The 25369-nt window shown below is 36.2% G+C and overlaps 3 protein-coding genes across 5 annotated transcripts; 1 reads left to right on the plus strand and 2 right to left on the minus strand.

Annotated features, from left to right (window-relative positions):
- Positions 1-3748: 3748 nt before the first annotated feature.
- LOC124447243 (testis-specific serine/threonine-protein kinase 3-like) lies at positions 3749-5608 on the minus strand. Its single transcript, XM_046998139.1, has 2 exons — positions 4614-5608; positions 3749-4119 (listed from the first exon to the last, which is right to left on the minus strand). Exons 1-2 carry the CDS (start codon positions 5263-5265, stop codon positions 3749-3751), a joined length of 1023 nt encoding a protein of 340 aa, XP_046854095.1. The 5' UTR covers positions 5266-5608.
- A 748-nt stretch (positions 5609-6356) lies between these two features.
- Positions 6357-10611, plus strand: LOC124447244 (coiled-coil domain-containing protein 169-like). Its single transcript, XM_046998140.1, is given in 10 exon segments — positions 6357-6656; positions 7359-7378; positions 7381-7440; positions 7510-7622; positions 8138-8177; positions 8229-8359; positions 8456-8483; positions 8486-8508; positions 9358-9450; positions 9823-10611. Coding segments are annotated over 10 exon segments (1005 nt in total). The 5' UTR covers positions 6357-6384; the 3' UTR covers positions 10048-10611.
- On the minus strand, positions 9467-24296 carry LOC124446421 (histidine--tRNA ligase, cytoplasmic-like). Of its 3 annotated transcripts, none has more exons than XR_006948426.1 (15): positions 24160-24284; positions 21727-21813; positions 20907-21026; positions 19889-19984; positions 19009-19134; positions 17533-17640; positions 17226-17324; positions 16504-16725; positions 15501-15606; positions 14796-14878; positions 14271-14336; positions 13045-13161; positions 11601-11747; positions 10720-10820; positions 9467-9773 (listed from the first exon to the last, which is right to left on the minus strand). XR_006948426.1 is itself a non-coding variant. In XM_046997271.1 (15 exons), exons 2-15 carry the CDS (start codon positions 22135-22137, stop codon positions 10776-10778), a joined length of 1515 nt encoding a protein of 504 aa, XP_046853227.1. In that variant the 5' UTR covers positions 22138-22145; positions 24160-24296; the 3' UTR covers positions 10289-10775. The 3 variants fall into 3 exon arrangements, 2 of the variants coding, with proteins under 2 accessions (XP_046853227.1, XP_046853226.1); XM_046997271.1 differs by lacking the exon at positions 9467-9773 and adding an exon at positions 22045-22145 and having other exon boundaries at positions 10289-10820; positions 24160-24296; XM_046997270.1 differs by lacking the exon at positions 9467-9773 and having other exon boundaries at positions 10289-10820.
- Between the last annotated feature and the right edge of the window lie 1073 nt (positions 24297-25369).

Genomic DNA, 25369 nt, shown 5'->3' on the forward strand with positions numbered 1-25369 from the left:
GTGCGCTAGTGAAACGGGCCTAGATCGCATTTTCAACTTCCACGCCCTTCAAATGACTTCCAGAATGTTTTTCGTGAGAGTTTTTATTTCGAATTCCCTATGAACTCGAACTCAGTTTGTTACCATAGACGAACTAACGAAGCTTCGAGAAGGAATATTTACAAAATAAATGCATAAAAATTTGTATCATGTGTTCATAGGCAATCATCTACCTTCCAATATACACTTTCTTTTCATCGCAGTTGACATGCACCCACATGCACCCCATTAACATCGATGTACTTCTAAATTTTCTGTAAAAACGTCATTGAATGTCACGAGAAGTGGGCAATTATGTTACACTTAAAAGTGTTTGTGTCGACCTAAATAGATAAGCCTTTGCCTGCATGTCCTCGAAAAATTACAATTTTTTTCATGAGCTGATGAACAATCTTTGAAAATGTGATAACGAGGTGTCCTTGTCCTAATCAAAATAAACAATCAACACCACAGGTCACATCTTGGCTCCCTGCACTGTAGCTGCACGATTTAAAAATATCCTGCACTGTAGCTGCACGATTTAAAGACTAATTACATATATATGACAGTAAAAACAAGTACAAACTAATTGCACAAGAATTGGAATCAAATTGCAAATATAATAAGCGTAATGTCTATTGGCAAGAGCAACAGTTTGTTTAGCTACCCGAGGTCAGAAGATGGTTCTTAAACGACATTTACAAAACATCTTTCCTACCTATATCTATGGATTCCTTATTTTGATGACTTTAATAAAAGTATCTCCAATGGCCAATGCTGGTAATTCTAGTAGCATAGTAGGATATACGACTCAACAAAATACAATTTATTTCACGGAGAATTTAACGATGAAAAAGACATGCAATTTGACTCAAGAAAATAAAATAAATTGCACAGAGAATTCATCGAGTTTGCACAATCAAAACTTTGTAAGTAAATAATAAGCTTAAAATAATTTCTTTCACCCAGCATCATGCATTCTCTCAAGTGTTTTTGAATTGAAAAAATATGAGCATGTAATTTGAATTTCATTTTATCATAAAAAGAAAAAAAATACGTGATATTAAGATCATGCAACCACAATTCTCATAAGTGAATGAAAGATTTTTGTTGACAAATCTTACCATTCTTTGAGGTAGGTATTTCAATAATTTTAGTTGCTTTTGAAAACTAAAGTCGCATTTGCAAACAGTTCGATGACTCAAAACTAAAACTGAATAAGTTAAAAAGAGAGCATTTTGCAGCAATAGGATAATGAACATAGATGCCTTTTTTTAAAGACGTAATTTCTTATAGGATTACTTATTACATGCAGCACTACATGAAGTAATTACAAGGTGTTATAAGTAAAAAAAAATTTCTATTAAATACTGTGCTTAATTGCTTAAATCATTTCATGCTGTACGTATTAAGAAGGTGAGAGTAGCGCATTCATGATCAACATAAAAAAGCCAGGAAAACAAATTATCCGAAGTGTTGACTGAGAAGCTTATAAATAACTTCCTACCATTTGCCTCATTTGTAATATTCGGAAAGACCGAGTAAGCGAGCGAGGTGTATAAGAAATTTGTCTTGTGACATGACACTTAATACTATGGCATGCACTTTGTTATTTTTCGGGTCGCTGCGCATGCACAGCTATATGCTACTTAAAACGTGTCTGATCGAGTGTCTGTCGTAATCCTCGATGATATTTGGATAAACGATTAACAAAAAACTGTTTTGAGCTTTCGTTGCTCTCTCTGGAACATAACGTTTTGATGACAATTCCAAACGAAACTTTCGTGAGGAAATGTTAAAGTGTATCAAAATGCAATTTTACCATTCAAGTAAATAAAGTTGTTATATTTTTCACAATGTGCGGACAGACACGTGACATGAAATCTTTGCGTGGGTGTTAGGTAAAGTATATCCTAGTTAATCTACTTTATTTTGTGGCCATAAATTTTACGTGGTACCTGTACGCAAAACGTACCTATTTTTAATCGTTTGTAGATTAGAAGCGTGGTAAACATTTTGTCGAAAAAACAATATTACACAAAACGGGGTAGTAATTGAAATATCACGTATACAAAAACGGCAAAAACATGGTTATGAAAAAGATCTTCACCCAAATATGACTACCTCATGATTTTTCAGGGTATAAACATGAATGCCAAATGATTATGTGTACCCTAAACTCTTCCTTAATGGCGGTATCCGTTGTATAGAGATTCTCGTCACCACTGTTGCATTAATATTTATGTACATAGTGCAAGTGAATAGAGAATGGAAAAAAGCAGCAGAGCTTATGCCAACTGTGTTGATGAACTTGTAAAAATCATGACCTTTTTAAATTACGTCTGAGCAATAATTACTAAAGAAAAAATTAAACATGGAAAATATACAAAAATTAACAAGTGCTAAGCATTGTACAAGTACAAAAATTAACAACTCCTAAGCATTGAGTAGATTTCTACATTTTTACTGATTGACTTCTCCATTTTGGCAGACAGTAAAATTATTATATTTAACAACGCTCATTTTGCTTAGCATTCGGGGAAATTTCGCCACTTTACGCTAAAGAATTCGACAAACTTATGTACATCTATATAACAATATATGCTGTCTTGGAAGTTGCTGTTCTTCTCCAAGTCATATTGAAGTGTTTTATACTCAAGGAAGTTTTACAGAGTCGGCGAAACACGAAAATAAATGCCGAACAGCACAACACTAAACACTTTGAAATTGCAAAGACAATCATCTTATTGAATGTCTTATTACTCTTAACTGCGTTCCCTCTTTTCGTCACCAAACAAGTAGAGTTTGTTCAAAGGCATGGGAAAATACAGAATGAATTGGCATGGCGTTTTTCGTACTACTATAAGCCAGTGGCAATGCTAAACTTCGCTATCATTCCAGTCTTATATGCACTAATGCGTAGCGATTATCGAAGCAGTCTGTTGGCTTTGTTTAAAAAGGGGAGAGTTGTTTCTCCTCGAAAATCGCAATCATCGACGCTTTCCTTCCGTCTTACTGAGATTAAAATTCCATTGTAAATAATTTGTGCTTTTATCACACATAATATGCATGACGACAAAACATAAAAACTCATCAACTTTATTGGCATAGACAACAGCATAAATTTGAGTGTGATTTGCAAACACGATGTGAAGAAATAAGCTATCGTATGATTATGTGTTTGTAAGAAAGTATTACTAACATATTGAAACTTGAAGCCATCTATCCTTTTTAAAGAACGATCTATATTTTTAACATTTTACCAAAAACAAAAAACATCCTCGTGGAACCTCGTGAAAAAAAAGATATTACCTTGCAAACTATACGATTGCATATTGTGCATTGTGGTAATTTGATAATACGGTAAAGATATCTACAAATTGCGATGACAAAGATTATGGAGATGAAGCGTGACTGTGTGCACACAAGTCTACGCGGTTGTATAATGAAAAAAATTATAATTGAGGGAGAAATAATTTTTAAATTGCAGAACAGCAAAAGCAATCACCCTAAATATCTTTTGACACTCTTTGACAAAACACATCAGTTTTTTGCTATTTATTAAAGAAAACGACTGCTGCATGAAGCACTCGTGATAGATCTCAATTTTTCTAACGATTCAGTAGATAATACATTAACAACTCGTGACTTAGAGGTTCCCAGTGTGCGGTAAAACCATAAAACCATAAATCCACAATTTTTGCGAGTTTACTGACTATCGAAATTGACGTCAGACACATGTGCCATTTTTGGGAGGCGTCTTTTCGTCTTTCAAGGCAATCTTTTCGCTATTGTCCCCAAGTTCTTCTTGGGAAACTTTTACCTCTGTTTTTGAGCAGCTGCCTTCATTAGACAGAAATGGGTGAGTCAAGACCCCTTTTATCGTAATACGGTCTGCAATGTTCCAATTCAGCATCTTATATATCAAGCCTTTAGCACAATCAGAGAGTTTGACTTTGCTCGAGAATTCCACCCTCCGATGAACTTGTTGCAAAAGCAACTTTAAGTTGGAGTCGTCGAACGGTAGTCGACCACAGAGCATTGTGTACAGAATCACGCCCAAACTCCACACGTCTGCCATTGTTGGATCGTAAGCGATTCCTTGAGGGCAACAAAATAGCAACATTACGTAATGTGAGAGACGTTTAGCAGTCACTTCACATTGGCACGTTGTTTACAAATTTTGTTCACACGATAGGTTCATAGAATTTTGATTTTTTTTCAAGTCAAATACAAAATGTGCTTTTCTTATCTCAATCTCGAATGAGATCCAAATGGCATGAACAATGCACAAATGAATCAAGCGTATTGTTGAGACGGGAACGGCAGTAAATGTTGAATTCGGCGAATTGTTGAGAATTGTACGTCTTCCAATAACAACACCGGATCCATTTAAGAAAGCGTTGGGAAAAATAATGAAAAATGAAGGTCGAATCGAGCTTAGAAAACACAAAAAAACTAATTAGCAGCAACATTACGCTGAAATACCATCGGAAAACTGATCCATAGATGCAGACCTTATATTCTCAGGATGCAAGCTCATCAGACTAATGCTAACGTGACGACAGCCACGGTATGTTTCTAAGATATCCTACCTTTCAAAATTTCAGGCGGTGCATACGCGTAAGAACCACAGAACGTGTGACTTAGCTTCTTCTTTCCAGTGACTGTAGTCATCCCATCGCGAGCAAAACCAAAGTCTGAGATGATAATAGACTTTGAAGCATCGATGAGCAGATTTTCGCACTTCAAGTCACGATGAACTATATCATACGAATGGCAGTAGTCGATTCCTTCTATGATTTGCCGGAACATATGTTTTACTTCCGGTTCTGGCAAAGCACCCTTGTTACGTATGTACTCAAGTAGGTCGCCGTTTTCGGCTATGTTTGTTATAATGTATATGCGAGTGTTGGTCTCGATCACCTCTATCAAGCTGATGACGTTGACGTGGCGAATCTTTTTTAACACTCGAATTTCTCGCGGAAGGAATTTGGTGAGGAAATCCTCGGTGCCTTTTTTCGTAATAATCTTAATTGCGACGTCTTTCGATTTCTTCTTTGAGTACGCCTTTCGAACGACGGCGTAAGAGCCCTGGCCTATTACTTTTCCTATTTCGTAGCCATACTGGCCGAGGATGTTCGAGATCTGGCTTTGGTTTGTTTCTGGTACTTTGAGTCCTTTCGCGTTACCTTTGCTACTGCTTTCGGCTTGATTTGTGCTGTCTGCACTGCTATCCTCACTCATAACACGCTACCAGGTGAACAATGTTTTTCACGTGAACTCATTCGCTGCCAATTGGACAGACTAAAGACAGTCTTGTCCAACAGCTATGCGCATAGTTTGATCAGCATCTTCCTTCTTCAAATCCTCGCAAAATTAGTTCTAATTATACCAATTATCTCTCATTAAGATGTTCGAAAGATCATTTGCTACGTCATATAACGAGTCATCCACAGTCCACCATCAACATGCAGAATGTATGCAGGTAAGCGACAACATTCGGAAATGGCTCGTGTAAGCTAGAACTACTGAGTAGAATGGGGAAACTTGTGTTGTCATGGAAGTGAGGTTTGAATAATGTTTCCAATTCAATAAAATCTGCGATTTTTCCCAGAATGTTTTCATGATTTATGAAATATTAACAAAGTGAAAAGGTAAGGAATATTTGATAGTCACAGAACCCGAAGCTGCTCAGAAAACAAAAATAACAGGCAAAAAATACTGTATGGAAAGTTGAAAACCACTTCAAGACATAAATTTTCTGATATCAAAAGGCGAACTCGTTTTCACACAACTAACCAAATGAACCACAAGAAAACGCTTTCAGATTTATTCACTACGACTCCCTTTTCTCTTGAGAGCACGGTAATGCCATGTTTGAGCAGTTGAACGCATTTCCATGTCCAAAAAATGGCTGGTTAAAATCTCTTTTGTTAGGAAAGACTTAAAGTAAAGATCCTCAACATTGCTTTGGAAGTTTTTTTAAAAAGCAAGAAGTCAGTTGGGCTAAAAGAGACTGTGTCCACCTCCCACTAATTGACAGAACTAGTTAACAATAAAACTGTTAAATTAAGTATATTCATCCGAGAAAGTAATCAATAGATCACGCCGACATGCACGTATCAAATGCTATTGTCAATGCTACCAGCCAGCCACAATTGTGCCACCCATATAATCGAAACAAACTTGCCCCTAGTAAAAGTCATTCATTTTCAATGTTACACAGGATTAAAGAAAAAAGGCGCCAGTGCGTTGTCCTATTTCTTTGCCTGGTAGCTTGAACGTTGCTAAGGTTTTCCCGTTCAATGATTTAGCCTGTTACTGTAACCATACTGATGTGGTTTCTATAGTAACGTGTAAAGCATGCGCTATGCCAGACAACAAACAGACATCACAGCAACCACAGCAACTGTGTGCACAAGAACTGCAGTAAAAGATAAAACTAAACCAGGAAATACCACTAAGAAGGGATGGGGTAGAACAGAACTTAAGCCCAAACGAAAAGGCATATTAAAGAACAAAAACATGGCTATGGCCATGAGTAAATTCGCCAATGAAGAAAGCAACTCCAAGATGGAAGTGGAGGACGAAATCAATAGACTTCGAGACGAGATTGAGCAAGAAAATCAAATGAAGTAAGTGAACTGTCGACCGTTTTCCTGATGCTAATATTCAATATTTTCTTCCCAAAAAGCATGTGGATGTTACAAATGATGCAAAAATGGTTGATATACGACGGCATTGCTGAAATACTTCACTATTGTGAGCGCACATTCCTGATCCCACCAGTGTTTACTTTGATTTCAACTTCCTTTCATCAATCTCATAATCATTCATTTTGACTAAAACATGAATAATTTATAGCTGGGATTAAAAAACGCAGACAACTGGCATATGTTTGTTTACTTTGAGACCTGTGAAAACAGTACGAGTTACGAGAACGACATTGGCATGAAAATGGCACTTGTCTGCTCCAGTCTGGATGTAAATTTACTGAGATAAGATCATAAGAACTTTATTTATGATCTCAATGAGCATATTTGAGAATGCAACTGTTTGTATTCCTAGGAAAATCTAAACACTGTACTACTACTATGTACTTCTACCCACTGCACATTAAATAATGTAAGGCACTATCTTTTTGGGGGACAAACATTGCATGATATTTGGTAACATTACATTTCATTTTGAACACACAATCAACTTGGTCATGGTGGAACAGGCAATTGAGCATAATATACATGCTATTTTTCAATGCCAAGCAAACTTTTGCCATATGTAGGGATGAACCTACAATGCGAAACAGCATTTATATCAAACTTGGTTTAATTTTTTAGATTGATGCTTGATCAATCAAAATTGAGCTTGATAAAACCGTTGAGCAACTCATAAATAAATATCAGGGAAATGAAATTGAAGGTAGGTTTTTCATTGGAACAGGTGCAATATGTCTATGCGATTACCTAAGGGTGAAAATCAATTTTACAGATAATGAATGGAAAACTCGCTATCAAACACAGTGCCAAATTAATGAGCAACTGGAAAAACAAAGAATTATGTTACAAGACAAATTGCAGAATTTTCAGGAGTCGACAAAAGTGGTAAGATCTATAAAATGATGACATGTGTATGTTACATCTTTAGCTATGCTATTTGTTATTCTGTGAATATGAATGCAATGCCATATGCTGGTTGATAGCTACACTTTAGGCAGGGTATATGTTCATCATTCAACCCACCTACCAATCTGAGTCTCTGACCACAAATGCTTATAAAGTACAACATGTTAGAGAGAGTTTGTCAGGAAAACAAAGGCAGAATGAAAATGTTTTCAGAAGATGTTTGCCATCCCCAAAACTAGACTTGCAGTCAATCCTGTTAATGCGGGGGGGATTGACTCAGTGTAGGAAATTAACATTCATGATTATCTATAAGGCCACTAATTTGTATAAAGCTGCAATGTTGTTTTAAAAGTGCTAATTTAATTGCACAAATGTATGTAGCTACAAAGAGTTGATTAGGCTAAGAGCAAAGGAGATTTTGTATAAAGCAAAGCATTACATGCATTATGAACAATGTAAGGATAATGAATAAATTCGTTGTGTTTACAATCCAGGAAATCATCAAATGCAAAAGAAGTCAAATAAAGAGGAACTGTCTGATGTAAGCATTCAAACATGAAAAAGTTACAGTGCTTTCCTCAACAGGCTTTTTCATAAATGATTCTGACATGTCACAGGTCGAGATAAGAAAGTTGATGAAACAGTTAGATCGAGAAAAAAGGGACTTAGAAGGCCAGTTAAATGATTTGGAGTGGAGACTGAATAATGAATCAAGGGTTAGTATCTTGCTGTTTTATGGATGGTCACAAGGTTAGGTTACAATGCACAGTAAATTGAAACTTATGTCTTACAATTATCTCTATACAATATAGTCATTTCATAAGCTTGAAGAAGATCGAAAATGTACGTGACCGAATTACAAGAGGTATGTGAAATGGTCAATTTTCCTATTGAAATAAACAAATACATATGTTGAAATGTTGAATAAACATTGCATTGAAATTGAGATCTAGTCTCAAGGAAAACAGACCTTGTACTGTTTACGTGAGCTGGCTACAAGTGATTCTAAGCGAGAATTCTAAGCGCTTTTGCAAATTGAAACAACCATTAGGAATGTGTCCACTTTGACACAATTTAACACGTTAATTATGACGTGTTCATAATGACGTGGATCGTTATGACGTGTTCACCTGGCAATTCATTAGGACATTCCACTTTTTGGACGTACGCTACGTCAACTTAAACGTACAGAAGTAAAGGAATTTATTACAGCGCTTTTCAAAGTTTTGTATTTTTCGTCGGTGACTCTTAACTGCCTCAAAATCATTCCAAACCATATCTCCATGCAACTCGCTCGTGTACGTAAAGAGCCTTCGAAGAAAGCGGTAATAAACCGAAATTAAGTTTCCTAAAGCTTACTTGAAGCTGTTATCTACTAACCCTACCAAATTAGTGTGAATTATTTGAATACGAGAGTATCTTTAAAAATCTTCACATGTTTGTATATGAACTGCGCTAAACTGGACGATCTACGTCTGCAAGCATGAAAGATGTACATAGCAACAATTAGCATAAAATTTTTCATGTCCATTTTTTCTACTCTCGTGTTTTGTCTTCAGGATAGTTGTCGGTAACTTTTCATTAATATCAAAATTAATGATAATTAATGTCGATTGGTAAAGTTAGCTGTATATTAAAGCTAACGCATGTTGATCATTCGCACGAAACAAAACCTTTTGACGGTTGACAAGGATTAAAATATTGAATTTTGTAGACGAAGGCCGTTATTGGTGAAACAAAGGCCAAGCATCGACATGCACTTGATGATATGACACGAGAAACGAATCAAAACAATCGCTTGACAAAAGTAAGTTTCATCTATGTCAACTTCTGCAATGCAGTTTATTATTATTATTTACTACACGCTACACAATTTGGCAACACCACATACGTATCGAGAAAAACGCCAATAGCAAATCACGAAAATCTACGTCAATCTGGATTATAGGCACATCGTGATCAACGATTTTTCATTAAAGTCCTACGTGGTGCCATATTGACTTGTGCAATGAGCTAAGCCACGATGTTTTCTGTAACTACGAGTTCAGCAAAGCCACGATATACATACAAGTCGGTATTGAAAATATCAATAAATCTAGAATGATTTCCAGTTTCTCGGTTTTCACGAAACTAAAGGAATGAAAACACTCAATAGTGATGCCTATGTAACGATAAATAGTCTATAGAATTATTAAAAAATTCATCAACGAACGACTGTAATAATGTTAGTGACACGTCAACACAATTTTTTAGACTAACAGGTCAATTTGGTCTACCCGACAATCAAAGGATCATTGATCCCAAGAAAGGTCCGGTAAAGAGGACGGCAAATGTTAGAAAGCTCCCTAAGTTACCTAAAAATCCCCTGACACGAAACGATAGATCGGTAGATTCAGCAAGGTGACGTCGCAAGTCAGCATGGCACAACATCGTAGTTGTGAAAAACGCATATATTTTAGTCTTAAATCATATTCAAAGTGTACAAAAATGCATAAGCTCCGCCATACGAGTGATATTCATGTTAGCATAATGTCATAACAGCGCATATTACGTGGGAAATGGTGGTGAAGACATTATGGGAAATCGGAGTATGGGATGCAACATATATGTAACACATGCTGTACTTCCCAATCCCACCATCCTTGTCACGTGACGGCATTCACATTTTATAACAATAAAAGAACATATGTATGATTGTAAAAATGTCTAAACTCGATTATACGAGTTGTTTACTTTAAATATATACGGTGTTTGACACCATGGTCCACATCAGGGCGTAAAAACATCAAGCCGAATAATGTTTCATTGCGCCCTGGTCATCATGGACCAAGAGTGAACAATTTTTTGAACTATTGTTAACTCCCAAGTCTGGTGATGGAGTTTATTATAGCTAATACGCAGTTGAATTAATTAACAGGCATGAAAGTATAGAAATATAGATTTCTATGAATAAAGACAAGCATCATAATGTGCGCAAGGCATGTTCTTTCCGCAAGATCAGACAGCAATTTTGATGCGTGTTTTTGAAGAAGATCGCGACACATATCTCGACAACTGAACGTGATAATTTCATTACCTTATGAATAAATTGAAAAGAAATTCTTACAGCTTTACATCATTGCGATTGGTGATTCATTGTGCCAGATGAAGTCGAAGATCATCTCTTGGCACTTTAACCTGACGAGAGAACAAATCGTAATGATTGTTTTTCCGACACAATGCGCCTTATGAAACACCCATATCCACACCCAGATCAGCCTATGACAAAATACTACGAAGTGTAGTCCTTCTTCTCTAATTTGTAATGTACGTATCAATGAAGAGGGAGGAAACTCCAGAGGATAATATGATGTGGTTTTGGCATTTTTTCATCACAGTACTAAAACCAGCATCATACATAGGATTCAATAAGGAAATAAACGTCCACCGAAAGGGGCAATAATACTGTCAACAAAGCAACAAACTATAGTGGTGTGGTAGTAGTATTGTTCATTGTGTTTTGAAAAGATTTTGATATTTTAGCAGGTTACACAGAAACGGATCCAGGATGAATTTGTATTAGGGGTGGGGGAGGCTAGAGTTTGGATTGGATTTTGCTGGATATTATTTTGTGGATGTCGCGTTAGGGAAATTAGCACCCCTTCTGCACACCTGTAGATAAGGCTAAAAAGGGTTGGCATCCTCCGCACTCCCTAAGTAAATCCCACCCCCCTTGAGGACACGCTTACAAGTTAAAGTTAGCCATTCGGTACTATCATAGAAATCGAGGAAATGAAACATTTTCGTATGAGACTGTCTTAGAATTTCTAACGAATAGAAAAGTAATTGGCGAATTTGAAGTCGAGTTCTTCAACATATTCTACAATTTGGGATGATTGAATTTTGCCTCAAGGTAGGGAGTACCAGTTAAATCAAAGCAACATTAAAGGCTTTGTAGTTCGACAACAACGTGTTTACCTCCTTTCTTGATTTCATATCTCTGAGCGTAACAACTCCATCTTTCAATTCACTATCACCTATCACTGCACAAAACGGAATTCCATTTTCCTCGCAATATTGAAATTGACTCAGCATTTTAGGATTCTTTTTGTAAAGCAGTTCCGCCTGCAAAATAATTAAGAAAGAACACATAAAGGTTTGAAATATGGGAGTACACATAGGCTGGCCGTTGGACGATACATATAAGTTACATGTTTGTAAATGTAGATCGTCCAGGTTGGTATAGTCCTGAGAAGGACTGTTTTTGTTGTTGTTGACTGACGTTTCGACAACCTTAGCGGTAGTCATCTTCAGAGTCAAAAGGTTGTCGAAACGTCAGTCAACAACAACAAAAACAGTCCTTCTCAGGACTATACCAACCTGGACGATATACATTTACAAACATGTAACGATACTCCCGGTTTCAAATCATTTACTTTGATACATATAAGTGACGTTTTCTGTCTCACCCTGACATGGTAACAATTGTCAAGGTAATAAATACGGCAAATTTAAACTCAACTATGTACAACAACATTCATATGCATTATGTATAAATAATCAGTCCAACTTAAGATTTTTACCAAATAAGCCAGAAGCGGACTATTTCCTAACAATAATGCGAAAAAGGCAAATTTAAAATAAACGTTTTAATTTTCCCCCCGAGTTTTAAAATGTATTCACGATCGATTTGCAAATTCTCTTTGACTGATTGATTGTTTTGATTGGTTGAGTTCAGATTTGTTTCGCAGTGGTTAATGCAAACACGGCTATAGACCAATCACCGCACGCGTTTTCTTGTTCTTATTTTATAAATACATATAGCCAACAAATATCTTTAATGCGATGTTTACTAATGCATTCTAAATTGTTCAATGAAAACGTCTCAGTCGTGTAAAGTAGCGTCACAGAATAATGATTATACAGAAGGATCACTCAGGGTGCAACGTGTCTTCACGTCGGCCATTATTCCAGCAAGACGATTAGGGTTGTCACATGTTTTCAACCATTTAAAATACATAACGTCATTTCTGAATAATGAATTGGAGAATATTTCGACTTGTGAAATGACTTCGGATCATTTTAAAGGTTGGAAACAAATTAAAAACCCAAATCAACTGGCTGGAATAATGGCGACCGTTACGCGCAACGCAACATGTGTGATGACAAAAACATCAAAGGTTCCGACACGAGTGGCCCCTCTGTATAATCACTATTGCTCATTTCTTTAGAAATCTAGTGCTCTCATGGTCACTGAACACAAAAATATTTATGTGTTTAGAAAGATAGGAGAAGCAACAAAATTAAACGGTAACCCATGAATATGTTCCTGTTCGCTATAAACCCCCTTGAGATTGCTCATACAGATTTTTCATACACCAAAATAACAACATTTTCATCCTGTTAAACAATGCACCATTACCGCAATTCCGGCCTGCCAAAGTTCCGCAACTAATTTCATTCGTTCTTCTAAAAAGTTCTTCTGCCCGGATGCAACTAATACGACCGTCTTTGTGGTTCTTTGTTTGTCACCAGCAACCTGGGCATGCGAAAAGAAATAAACTTCTGCTAGATGACGTAGAAAACTGAGCTATATTATTATATATGAATAGAACACATACACTATACACCAGTGCTAATACACACACAGATAAGCGCTTTAGGGTGTATGAAGACCTTTAGAGATTGACGTAATGTGATAATTTCAATGTCTATCACTATGCTAGCCCCACGAGCACGGCTACATAAAGTATTGATCAGCTACGAGCATACATTACATACATTTGTTACAAGCACAATTTTTTCTGCACTTGAGAAATTAAAATTAGTTTCATAAGCAAACAGAGGCCTCGCAAGCTCGATAATTGGGGGGGATGCAAATATCGATACATTCGTATGTTTTAATCTTTGTTAATCCATAAACACAATTGATTTCACTAGAAGCTACTAAGGTAGAGCATGCATATATGAATATTTGCCCCCTAAATTATCGAGCTTGCGTGGCCTCTGGCAAAACAAGCACATTAATTCGCCAATGCAATTAGCATTGTGATCAAGTACTGAAATAATCACAACACGTCAATTTCTTTCTTCTGATACACCCTGAACTGATGTTATTTTAGATGAGCGCATACGTAGTCTCTAAATTAACATGAATGTTAAAATTGAAACATAAATTGGTCTTTCTTTTTATTTGATAGCAGTGTATTAGTAATGTGTTGAATTATAATCGCTAACAAATCAAATCAATGAAACAGGCGTTCTATAAGTTAACGCTCTAGTTTCGCGTCTGATTGCGATAGATAAAACATTATGGGAACATCCGACTAAACTTTTCGTACGACAGGGTGTCCCAAAAAAATGTCCCTCCCCCTAAACAAATCATTTTTGAGCGTTATTTTACCTATGGCAATTGAATCGAACTGTATATAAACGGTGCAGGTAATTCATTCGTAAAAGCAACAAATGAAGCTTGCTTCCTTGATGGAAGCAAGCGAAACGATTTTGCAAATAATTGTGTTCACCATGAATAATTTACAATTTGTTGCGTTATCCAATTTAATATAAACGTATCAGCGAGTAAACTAGATTACATCAAAACATGAACGTAAGACATGGTAATATAATGTGATGCATACTGTTTCTTACCTTCACTCTTGCTTCCAGAATGGCAAAAATACGTTCTATTCCTATACTGACACCAACACATGGCACCTAAAGATACGCAAAAATCTCTGCTTAAGACTGATTGTTATATTTACCTATAACGTTAGTTAAAAGGGTGATTGTTTAGGTCTTGCAAAGGGTTTCATGATATTCACGAAACATTCAGCACGAATGGGATACAACATATAACAATAAGGACATAGTACAATACGAAGCAAACAGAGTTTGAAAATGCATTTGTTGAAACAAGCTGAAGAAGATGGACAAGATGCCAATAATATACGACAAAAAAATTGCACAATCCTCTCGACGAACTAATGATGTTCATGAAAATGCAACGAAGCTTTCAATTGGCATACCCAGTCGGATAGCGCGGCATGAGCCGAAATCTCACACTGAAACATTTGACGCAGGCAACTTAGCACTGAAAAGAGGACAGGGTGCCGCATCTCCATGACGTAAACTGAGTTGGATCCATTACAAAGACAAACTTCCACCGACACTCACCTTACGTCCCTTAGCCGCAAACATCCCGACCAAATCGTCATATCTTCCGCCACCGGCAATGGAGCCGACGCCGATTGACTCGCCTGCAATAAAGGTTAGGTATTTAAAATGACAACATGCATTGAAAACGAATTAGCTACCTTGTGATACACATAAGCATGCACTTTACTCCCATGGTCAATTCTTGTTGAAATAGATAAATTCTTCACTGTTTTATTAAGTGCTAATACAAGAGTAACTAGACAGTTTTAGCTAACACAACATAACGTCGAAGAAGGCGTCAAGATGACGTGGTATTGGGCGTTTTTATGTATTTCCAGTAATGTCTAGGAAGGCGTTTTTGTGTATTTGAGGACGTGAAATTATATGAATTGACGTCGTGTTCGGGACGTCAAATTCCACTTTAAAAGACAAAACGTCTATATTTCCATGATGTGTATCATAGTTTTTCCTCTGTTAAAGTTTCTTGCGCAAAATATGCAAATACAAAAACAACAAACATCCAAGTTTCCCTTGAATGTTTCATGCCAGAAACATTTGGTTTTTGTGTTTTCTCAACGATTTTTATTATTTCTAGAAAAACCCCGCTCCTTGGGGTTTTGTTGAAATATGTTTTAACGACAAAACGGCCGTGTTGAAATATGTTTTAACGACAAAATTTCATCATTGCTAAAGATTTTTCTAAAAACGCGGTTTCGCACAAACCTTTTTCATTTTTCATCACGCTTTCTGGTTGCTGAAGGAGAATCGCTTCATAAATAACTCCAGTATAATAATCAAGACCTCGAGCTAAGCTCATGTCGAAGGAGATCTGAACAGACATATGTTAAAATAAGTTCACCAATGGTGCAAAAAGAAGCAGATTGCGCGCAGGGAACTTCAATAAAAAGCGATTGATGATGCAGATTTGTGATGTGTAAGTTAGAGAATTTATGGTCAACCATGCCATAATTTGTATGTTTGTTACAAAAGCATGCATTTATTCTGACAAATATGAAACAAATTTGCTTTATATGAAGTACGTGGGTCATCATTGATCAACTTCCAAAACAATCATATATTGCAGATAAAGCACGGGGACGGAGAAAGGTTGTCAATACTGAGGGGAGGGGGTTAATATAACAAGTTTTAAAAATTCAGATCCTCTAAACTGCTGGAAATGGCCATTTTGTAGTTCATTCCTCAATTGCCCTTACCTTTTGAAAGCCTACCACTGTACTATACGGGTTGTAAATTTCGTATAGAAGCATAATTTTACACTGCAAAGAATTATTAATGTTTGTAACTAACTACGTAAGTCAAAATTTCCAAAAATAAAAATCAACTTCACTCACATTTCTGCCATTAATCCTAAAATTTTCGAGAGATCCCCCCTCCCGTTCCTATGTCCCTGAAAGAACACAGGTAAGCTTGCCGCGTAGCAAAGAAATGCGTCAATAAGGAAATGATTGACCAAACTCTCTAATCAACATATCACATAAATGTCAACAATGTTGGAAAGAAAATCCATTGCAGTTTGAAGATTTTCATTATCATTGACCGTCATAAGGTTCCTTCACTGAACACAATAAAAAATTCGAATCTCAGGCACTTCAAGGCTAAGATATTTTAAAGTAAACTATTTCGTGGGTGATCAAACGTACTTTCATAAGTACGTATTTTAGTGACATAATGGATGAGACTCGAGTTGATTGATCATTCAACATACCTTGTCAATTATACCAAAAAGCTGGCAATATTGCAGCAAAAGTTTCATATCTTCTATGCCTGTCTTTCCGTTCTTGTTGTTTCCTAGCTTTTCATCACTTTCTATCTTGCTAAGAACTTCAATACCACCATGGTGTTGCACATAAACACCGATGGCATCGGCAACACTAGGATCCAGTCCTTTTTCGTCGATCATCTCCGTTCGTACCTCTTGCCAAGGTGTCTAAACACGACCAATGTCATAAATTCCACAACGCATGAATGTCAATTATAAAAATTTTTGTAAAGTATTTTTTGTGAGATTGTCATTTAACCAAGGTCGACTCTGTTGAAATGAGTTATGAAAGGTTTATGTACAGAAGATGGAAAAATGTTTTTAGTTACGTAGCTATAGCAGATTCGTTTTTCCTGATGGAAAAAGCCAACTATAGTTCACCTTCAAACAAACTTATTACTTCACTCATATGGAATAATCACAAAAACAAAAGCAAAGTCAATGCAAAGTAGTACGTGTCGAATATATCAAATATACAAATTTTCAACAGAGGCTCAAACATAAAGCTTTGTCTTAAATACAAAATATTCACGTTGACATAAAAATGGAGATGTATAGTAAATACAAAACTCGAACACAAAAACACAAACGAAACCGTTAAACGTAAACATAAGCATAAAAAAACATTAATTACGTATTGTTATGCTGCATGACATGTGACCTTGTACCTTGTCAAGTTTATCAACAGCAGACGAAATTGTTCGGAATTTCTCAGCAGGAACACCACAAACTTCAAACATTCCATCAAGTATCCTTCTGTGATTTACCTACAAAAGTTCGAAAATTAAAGCGCAAATTCTTAATTAGCTGGGAGGATGTCACAAATTATGAGATAATCGTATAAATAATTGGTTATAAGTTCCAAATGGGTAAACTAAACAGGTACGTATGGTCTGTTCTATAGCCAGAAGGCCCGTGAAGTATTGGCAACGTTTTAAGGCTGAGTGTAAGCACAAACGAGATTGCACACGTTACCTTTATCAAAAAGTTCCCAAGTTTCAAATTGCTTAATATTTCCGAAACGATTTTTAAACATTCTGCGTCAGCTATCATTGGATCATATTCGCCAGCAATATCTATATCCTGAAAATCATAAACTTGACGTCACGTAAAATGCAACAACACCAAAACGAATGACGGGCAAAATCAATACGGGGTTTCTACGCAGTGCTAGTACTATGGTTTGATTGCGACTTAGATTCAAATGATGAAAGACATTCATTTTGGATAAAAAAAACATTCAATCTTATACATCAAAAAATATTCAATCATATACATCAAAAAACATTCATTCAATCATATTCATCAAAAAACATTCAATCATATACATCACATGGTAAACCAAAGCAAAAGTTAGATGAAGATTTCCTCTAAACTGTAGGCAAAAGCAACAACAGCACCAACTAAACTTGCAAATGACTGATTCAATCATTTTTGACGTCGAAACGCCATTTTAAAGCTTGCAAAGCGAAAATTTTACTTTTCAAATTATAGTTTTATCAAACAGAACTTTCAAATGACATTAGACTTTTCAAAACAGTTTATGCATATCTTTTCTCATTCCTACAATTAAAGTTTTTGTTTTTATTGAAAATATTGGTCGAGGAAAAATATGCGTGTGTGTGTTATTGACCGGCTTGGAGGTCCGTGGTGAAAAACATTTTCACGAGTTTTCAGAAGCAGCCCCAGAGAGCGAAAGAATGGTTCTGAGACAGATGGAAAATATTTCTTAAATATTAGACCGACCTAAAGGGGAAATAACGCTTTTATTTTTTTATTTTTATGAAGCAATTCACGTTGTTAAATGGTCGATGGGGCTTGTCGACAAAGAAATTGAATTTTTTCTAAAATGTCCGTCACTTCGTCTACGTAGATAATAAAATTCGCTCTCACTATGGTGACTACCATCTGACTACATTTTGTTTTCTTCTTGAACAATTCACGAGGCTTTTAAAACAATTTCGAAAAATTTCAATTCCAATTAGTAAACAAATTTATTGCGAAAAGATATCACAAATAAAAAAATATCACTTCGCACAAATAAATAAAAAATAATTGATGACATTATACTTCGACAAGCAGAGATGCCTCAGTTGAACAGTGTTCATGGTATAGAATTCAACCTAGGCATTTCACCCAAAAGTTACCCGGAAACTGAAAGATATTTCAGATTTTTCGGCGAATTATTTTTTATGCAATATGACGTCACGGGATATACAAAACGGGACATTACAAAAACTTCAATATCTTGAAAATGAAAAGAGATGTTTATAAATTGTTTTAGAAAGTCTACAGTCAAATTTAAAAAGTTCTGTTGAATAAAGCAATAATTTGAAAAACAAAATTTTCACTTTATAAGCACCTTAAAGGATAGGAAAAATATGCATGTACAAGAGTAGTTTCTACTAAGTTAGCAGCAATTCGTGGATCGTAACTTAGTTTATGACTTACACATTGGTAGAATTCCCTGAATCTTCCTCTCGTCATCGCTGGATTGTCCCTTCGATACACTTTAGCAATGTGATATCGCTTGATTTTGTCGATTTTATTCATGGCAACGTATCTTGCAAAAGGTACCTTTGTGGAGTTTGAGTCAAAGAAGATACAAGCAAATGACATACACAATCCAACGTTTGCAACAACTGCCGTATACAGACTCGCAAAACGTATTTAAGCTCAAAATAATCGAAACCGTAAAAAATTCTGGCGTATAATAAAAAATAACGTTTGTTGTATGACCTGTAAATCACACATTTCGATAAATGATTTCATGGGATATGGTGACCAAATGGACGAAACTACGGCGGAAAACTTGCAATGAGTACATTAATACCCATTTAACAGTTTGATTTAGACTGTACTTCGTGTAACACAGACATTGGAAGTAATGAAATATACGTATGTGTGTAGAACAACTGGGAAGTGTGTCGTTTGTTTAACTTGTGATATTTATGAAAGATATACGTAACTTGGCGTTTCCATGTGTATTGCAAAGAACGGTTAGACTAGATTTATATTTGGTAAAATAAGACCAGTGCTTTTTTTTCGTTAATGTTAGAGCAATTGAAATCAGACAAAGTCTTCTTCACATTATCTGGCGAAGGATACTCGACACATTGATTTAGGCCATCATATACATCCATGCATATAATGGCAAATAAATATGCATGACGTCACTCGGAATCACATGACTGCGATCACAAGGTAAGAGGCCATATATATATATATATATATATATATATATATATATATATACGTATTTACAAAAATTTTCACGATGTTCCTACGACATTCGATGTCAGGCGAAAAAGAACCGAGAAAAAAAGGATACGGTTAAGTCATATCTCAATGAAAGCAGTTCTCCACCTTGATCAGCCAAGTCATATATCAGTTTGGAATCTTCTCCATATTTTCCAGTTAACGTTTCCTATATCGCATGAAAAAATGTTTACAGCATAAAAAATAGATAAGAGATTAAAGACTCTAAAGCTTGAAAAAAATTTTTGACTTTCTCCTTCACGCAATCCCAGTATCTGGGCTTTTCATTTATACAGCCAACATCGATATGAGCACAAAAACGATGTGCTGTGCATCAAAACGGACATGCTAATCGACATTTACGCACTTCACGACATTTACACAAACACGGAGCAATACGCACTTCACCATGTGGACCAATGGCGAGTCCTTACCGTAAGAGTTGCGTTTATAGTCTCGTGTTTGGTAAAGGAACGCTGATGAATGCCTCAAAAAATACTGGATATATAAAGCTAAAAATTAAGCACGGTCATCGCAACAAAAATAGCAAGCAATTATTGCCGATTGCAAACTCGTGAAAGTCTGAACAATCGAAAAAAAACTGTGCTTTTTCCAGAAATTTTTAATCGATGATAAAGTCTTGTTCATTTAGAATAAAAGTCTTTCCGTTTTGTTGTAAATAACGTTTGGGTTGTGCATTCTTTAGCTATGATGAATACTTCATTGTAGATTTCGACAGCCAATTTTGAGCGGTAAGGGTATAAATGAATACGCATCAAAAATTCGAAAAATTTTAAAAGTTCGAACAATATATTTAACCCGAGAACGTTTTTTGAGTCAACGTGATTGCTCCCAGGGCGACGCATGAAACATCTTTGGACGTCTATGGACGTTTGCCGTAAATATGCATGAATACAACACAGATTCTGAGGACAACTTCAACCTATTATTCGCAAATGAAAAACTTCCTCATAAACACAAACTTACTGTTAGTCGATACCAAGAAAACAAAATGATGAAAACGAAGGATCCCAGGTACGGCCTTCATCAGGTAAATTGAACAAACGACGTACAAATATCAATACACACACCTTCAATTCGAATACAGGAGTATCGATGTTTTCAGCGCCATGTCTTTGAAAGCATTTCGTTATAACATCGAAAATATTTTCCCTTATTGCCATTTGCCATGGACTGACGTCCCTTGTCCCCTGTAAAATATATGATACCAGTAAGATCCAGATTCCAGAGGTCATCTCGAATGACCGAAAGTAACACGTGACGAATCAATGACAGGAAGTGACAGATGCAAACAATAAAAATAGTTATTATTCACTATGTAAATCATGTCGGTTTTCATAGGTCAACTACGTACCAGCATATAATTTTCGATATCTGTAATTATGACGTCATATTTACAAAAAAATTTTCAATGTCTGTTAGAGTGACGTCCTATCTTCAAATACCTAATAGTTTCTACAATTATTGCCGCCATTAAAAGCCGCTTTTGAAAAAAATCAAATAATAGCAAACAATAACATGCTAAAAACAACATGCAAAAGCTTTAGAACAAAAAGAATGCGGAAAACACTAAAAAAAGCGGCAAAGCTGGCTTTGAACATATTCAGAAAATATTGATGAACATAAACCGTCTGAGAAGTACAAATTAACGAAGGTCTTAAAAATATTTTACATTGATATGTTTCAATAGTATTTCAGTTAGTTGAAGTGAATAATAAAACAAATATTGAATTCGGCTTTGGCATTCGCTTCGGCAGATAACATTGACCTCGATCTAAATAATTCTTGATATCATGCTCAACCTCGTCCAATAATTGTTTGATAACTGCAACTCAGTGTAATTAATCGAAAAGATCTTCAGTTTTCATAGCCAAAAAACAGTAAATATACCTTGGCTGTCTTTAGAACGAACTTTTGGGGTCCATCATCTTGTAATTCACTTTTCAAAGCGAGCAGTTTGGCGACCTCATCTTTTATCTAAATAGTAAATAGCAGTAAAATACAGATTGATGATTTTAATCGACTCATTCTTCAATAATGCTACGCGAAAGGAATATTTTTTTCTTCAAAAACAAATGTTTCGCGACGTTTCCGGCGGATCTGCACCGTTACAACTGTTGCCTATGCTACGATCGAATTTAGCAAATAATGTTTTACAAAAACTTTTTGAATTACATCGTTATTAGGAGTATTTTGAAAGCAACTGACCTCAAAATGTGACGAATACCTCATGTGCCACTTGCGACTCCTTAGCCTTAGAAACTGAGAACGGACGACCATACAAACATTCCAATAGTTCATCGCTCAGTCTACGAAACAAAGAGTAAGAAGGTCGCAAGTGAGCACATGATTCTCTCATTTTCTGTTCTTTTATATCAATTAGCGTAGCCAACCGGCAAGTTTACGTCACCCAACGTAAACATCAGACTAGGTATTATCGTGGTACGTACAATTAAACACAGAAAACGAAAATAAATGGCAAAGCTGGAAAAAATGAATGCGTTGGCTATGCGGATGTTTGTATAAACACAGGAATCAATTGATTTCACATGTCCAGGAATTATAGGACAACTAAGAAATGAAACCAATACACACGAAAAGTAGGATTAATATTTAATGACACACATTGGCCTAGGAAACTCGATAGTTGGGGGGGAGGGGAGGGTGCATATTCATATATTCATGTTCTAATCGGTAGCAAAGAACATTTGAAAATACGGCAGAAAGTGAATATATGAATATGTGCTCCCCCTCCCCTTCCCTAATTATTGAGTTTTCAATGCCAACACAAGTCTATGTGAATCGAAGAGATTTTCTAATCAAGTTGAAGCATTTGCCCAACATGGTCAAAAGACCTTTCGTACAATTTCAAATGATTTTCTTGCCATGTGTGGAAATAATTTTTACATCTACTTTTAATTAAGAACTAATAAAATTTTGCAGTTTCCTACAATTTGATTGGCTTCAATATTAAAAAGTTTATCGGTATAAATTTTGATCAAAATCATTCAGAATCACTCCATGTCACTGACAGATAGTCTTCTATGGTGATAGTTAGGACAAATTATCAAGGCCTTTGCGAGTGTAACAGATATGCATATCATAGAAAGCCATTATATAAAAGTGCGCAGAATCAGGAATGTCAAACAAACAAGAAGCAAAACATGTTAAATAAAGCCATTGGGTACTTCATTTAACATTGTCACATGAGCACTTTACTGATAACATTGATTAATAAATAACCCAACTTCCCACAACAACATGCAATAACTTGTCCAGCATTTTGTCAATATTTTATGCATGTCTACGAAAACAACATATTGTTTTGATAGGAAAGAAATATTGTTTGCCTATGTCAATTCATACCCCAATATGAACATCAGTGTAAAATAATGTATATTCAATTGGCAGCCTAAAGAAGATCGTTTCTAGGAGGATATTTAGTGCGCAGGTGGAGACACATGAAAGCAAATATCTATGTTAATGAAATAAAAAATATTTTTGCCTGCTCTACTTTGAAATTCAACGATGAGAGAGAGTTAATATTCTCATGACACAAACCAAGTAATGTGACAAAATAGGAAAATGTGTAAAATCTTGACAGAAAGCAAGTCATCATCCTTTAATATTAAAAATATCAATGTTTATGTCAAGCAAAAGCATACACCAAAAACCAACATGAATCATTAATAATACACTCAAATCTTACAACAGCAACATATCTAGCGATAAAAGTTAAGGAAGATATTGGCTGAGCAATTGTTGAACATGAAAGAAAAATCCACCTTGTAGTTCCCAGGGCTCTTTCTTGTAGATAAATTAAAATTGGATGGTTTAGAGATTTGATATACTTATGACACAAACCAAACCAAGCACAGTGTCAAAATATGAACGTTTGTTAATGAAAAGAAAGCAAGTCGTTTTGCTTTTCTACAGGGACTATTAACATCTGTGTCAAACAGAAGAGAATACCAACGCCAACATGAATTATTAATCATGTTCTTCATTTAAACAGTCATTACAAATTTACAACAGCTACAGCCTACATACAATTCCCCACCGACTCCACGTGCTTTAGTTTGGGATAAGTGTTGTATTATAGCCACAGTGCATTTGCTGTCAATACGCACTCCAAATGTATGAAAATATTTCCGTGGTATGATTTATTGTTAAAATCGAAACAGCACGCTAAGATTGTTGGCGTGGCGTCGTATTGACCTTCCAATGCACCTGTTGTGACTTGAGACTTCAGACTTGTTTCACACTCATTACAGAAAGGGCCGCGACCTTTGGCATTACTGCCAATGCGCAAAATAAAAATACCTTTTGCTTAACTTCTTCGGTCTTTTCTTCCAGCTTCAAACTCCTAACTATTTCTCCTTGGTTTTTAATCTCCTCTTGAAGTTCTCGTCGACTTCGTTTTGTCATCTCGCTCGCCATCTTGCAAATTTACAATAAGTGAAACAAGTGACACTGAGCTGAATATATACCTGAACTAGTCTTGAAATCGACTGCTGAAGTCGTGGAAGTCAGTGGAAGTCACTTCCGGGACCTTTGACGCAAGCCTTGCTCGGGTAAAAGACGAGAGTAACTATGACTCTCAGTCTCTTTCAATGGTTACTTCTCGAGACTCACCCGCAAAGAAAATTGAAAGGCTGTTTTTAGCTTACGAGCCTCACTAGGAGCCGTTGCATGACTACTTTTGTGGGAGTGCGACTAGTCCAACTAGTATTTTGCTTTTTGGATTGTCCATGGCACTCAAAATGCAGCGACCCCACGAGGGTGTTTAGCATTTGGAGTTATGACGTAAAATTTATAAATCTCTCGGCTGAGGTGTTTGAACTTGCCTTAGCAGCCTACTTGCAATGGGAACGATGATCTAACCTGTGCTTGCCCGCGGCAGGAACGAAGGCTGCCTGCTCTCTCAGACAAAATTTTTCTTCACCCCTTGTTGGTTAGTTCAGGGAGTAAGCTCTACTATACTTGGTCATTCTTCCGGCCCTCTCCAGTGAGATAAACGGGTGAAAACGAGTGCAAGATCGAAGTTGTCCTTGCCTTCCGGCAATTTCGAGGGCTGGTACCTCCGGATTGATCTTGAATTTTAAGGCGATGATTTCCAATATGTGGGTGCCATCCCAAAAAGAGTCAACCATGCAGGTTTTCGTAAAGGGTAAAGGAATGGGTGCTACCAACAAGAAGTGGGGGTATACTGTGGATAAGAGAGAATTAGCCAACACAGGACCGGTTGTCCGATGCTAATCGTTAGTCACTTGAGAGGCTAAGACTACGATTTGAACTGGACAGTCATTATACTAGAACTTTAATTTGAATATCACAGACGAATGTTAGTTCCGTGGGCTTACAGCATAGATATTTACAGATACTTACCGCATTCTCTGTATTTGGATATGAAAGAACAAGCACCTGTGTGCAGTGGCGCAGGCAGGATTTTTTGGGGGGGCGAAACACGCCCAAAATGTCACTTACATGTATTACGCACAGCTTTATGTGACTGACATTTTTAAGCCACATG

Source organism: Xenia sp. Carnegie-2017, unplaced genomic scaffold, assembly GCF_021976095.1.
Source record: "Xenia sp. Carnegie-2017 unplaced genomic scaffold, XeniaSp_v1 HiC_scaffold_22, whole genome shotgun sequence".
NCBI lineage: Eukaryota > Metazoa > Cnidaria > Anthozoa > Malacalcyonacea > Xeniidae > Xenia > Xenia sp. Carnegie-2017.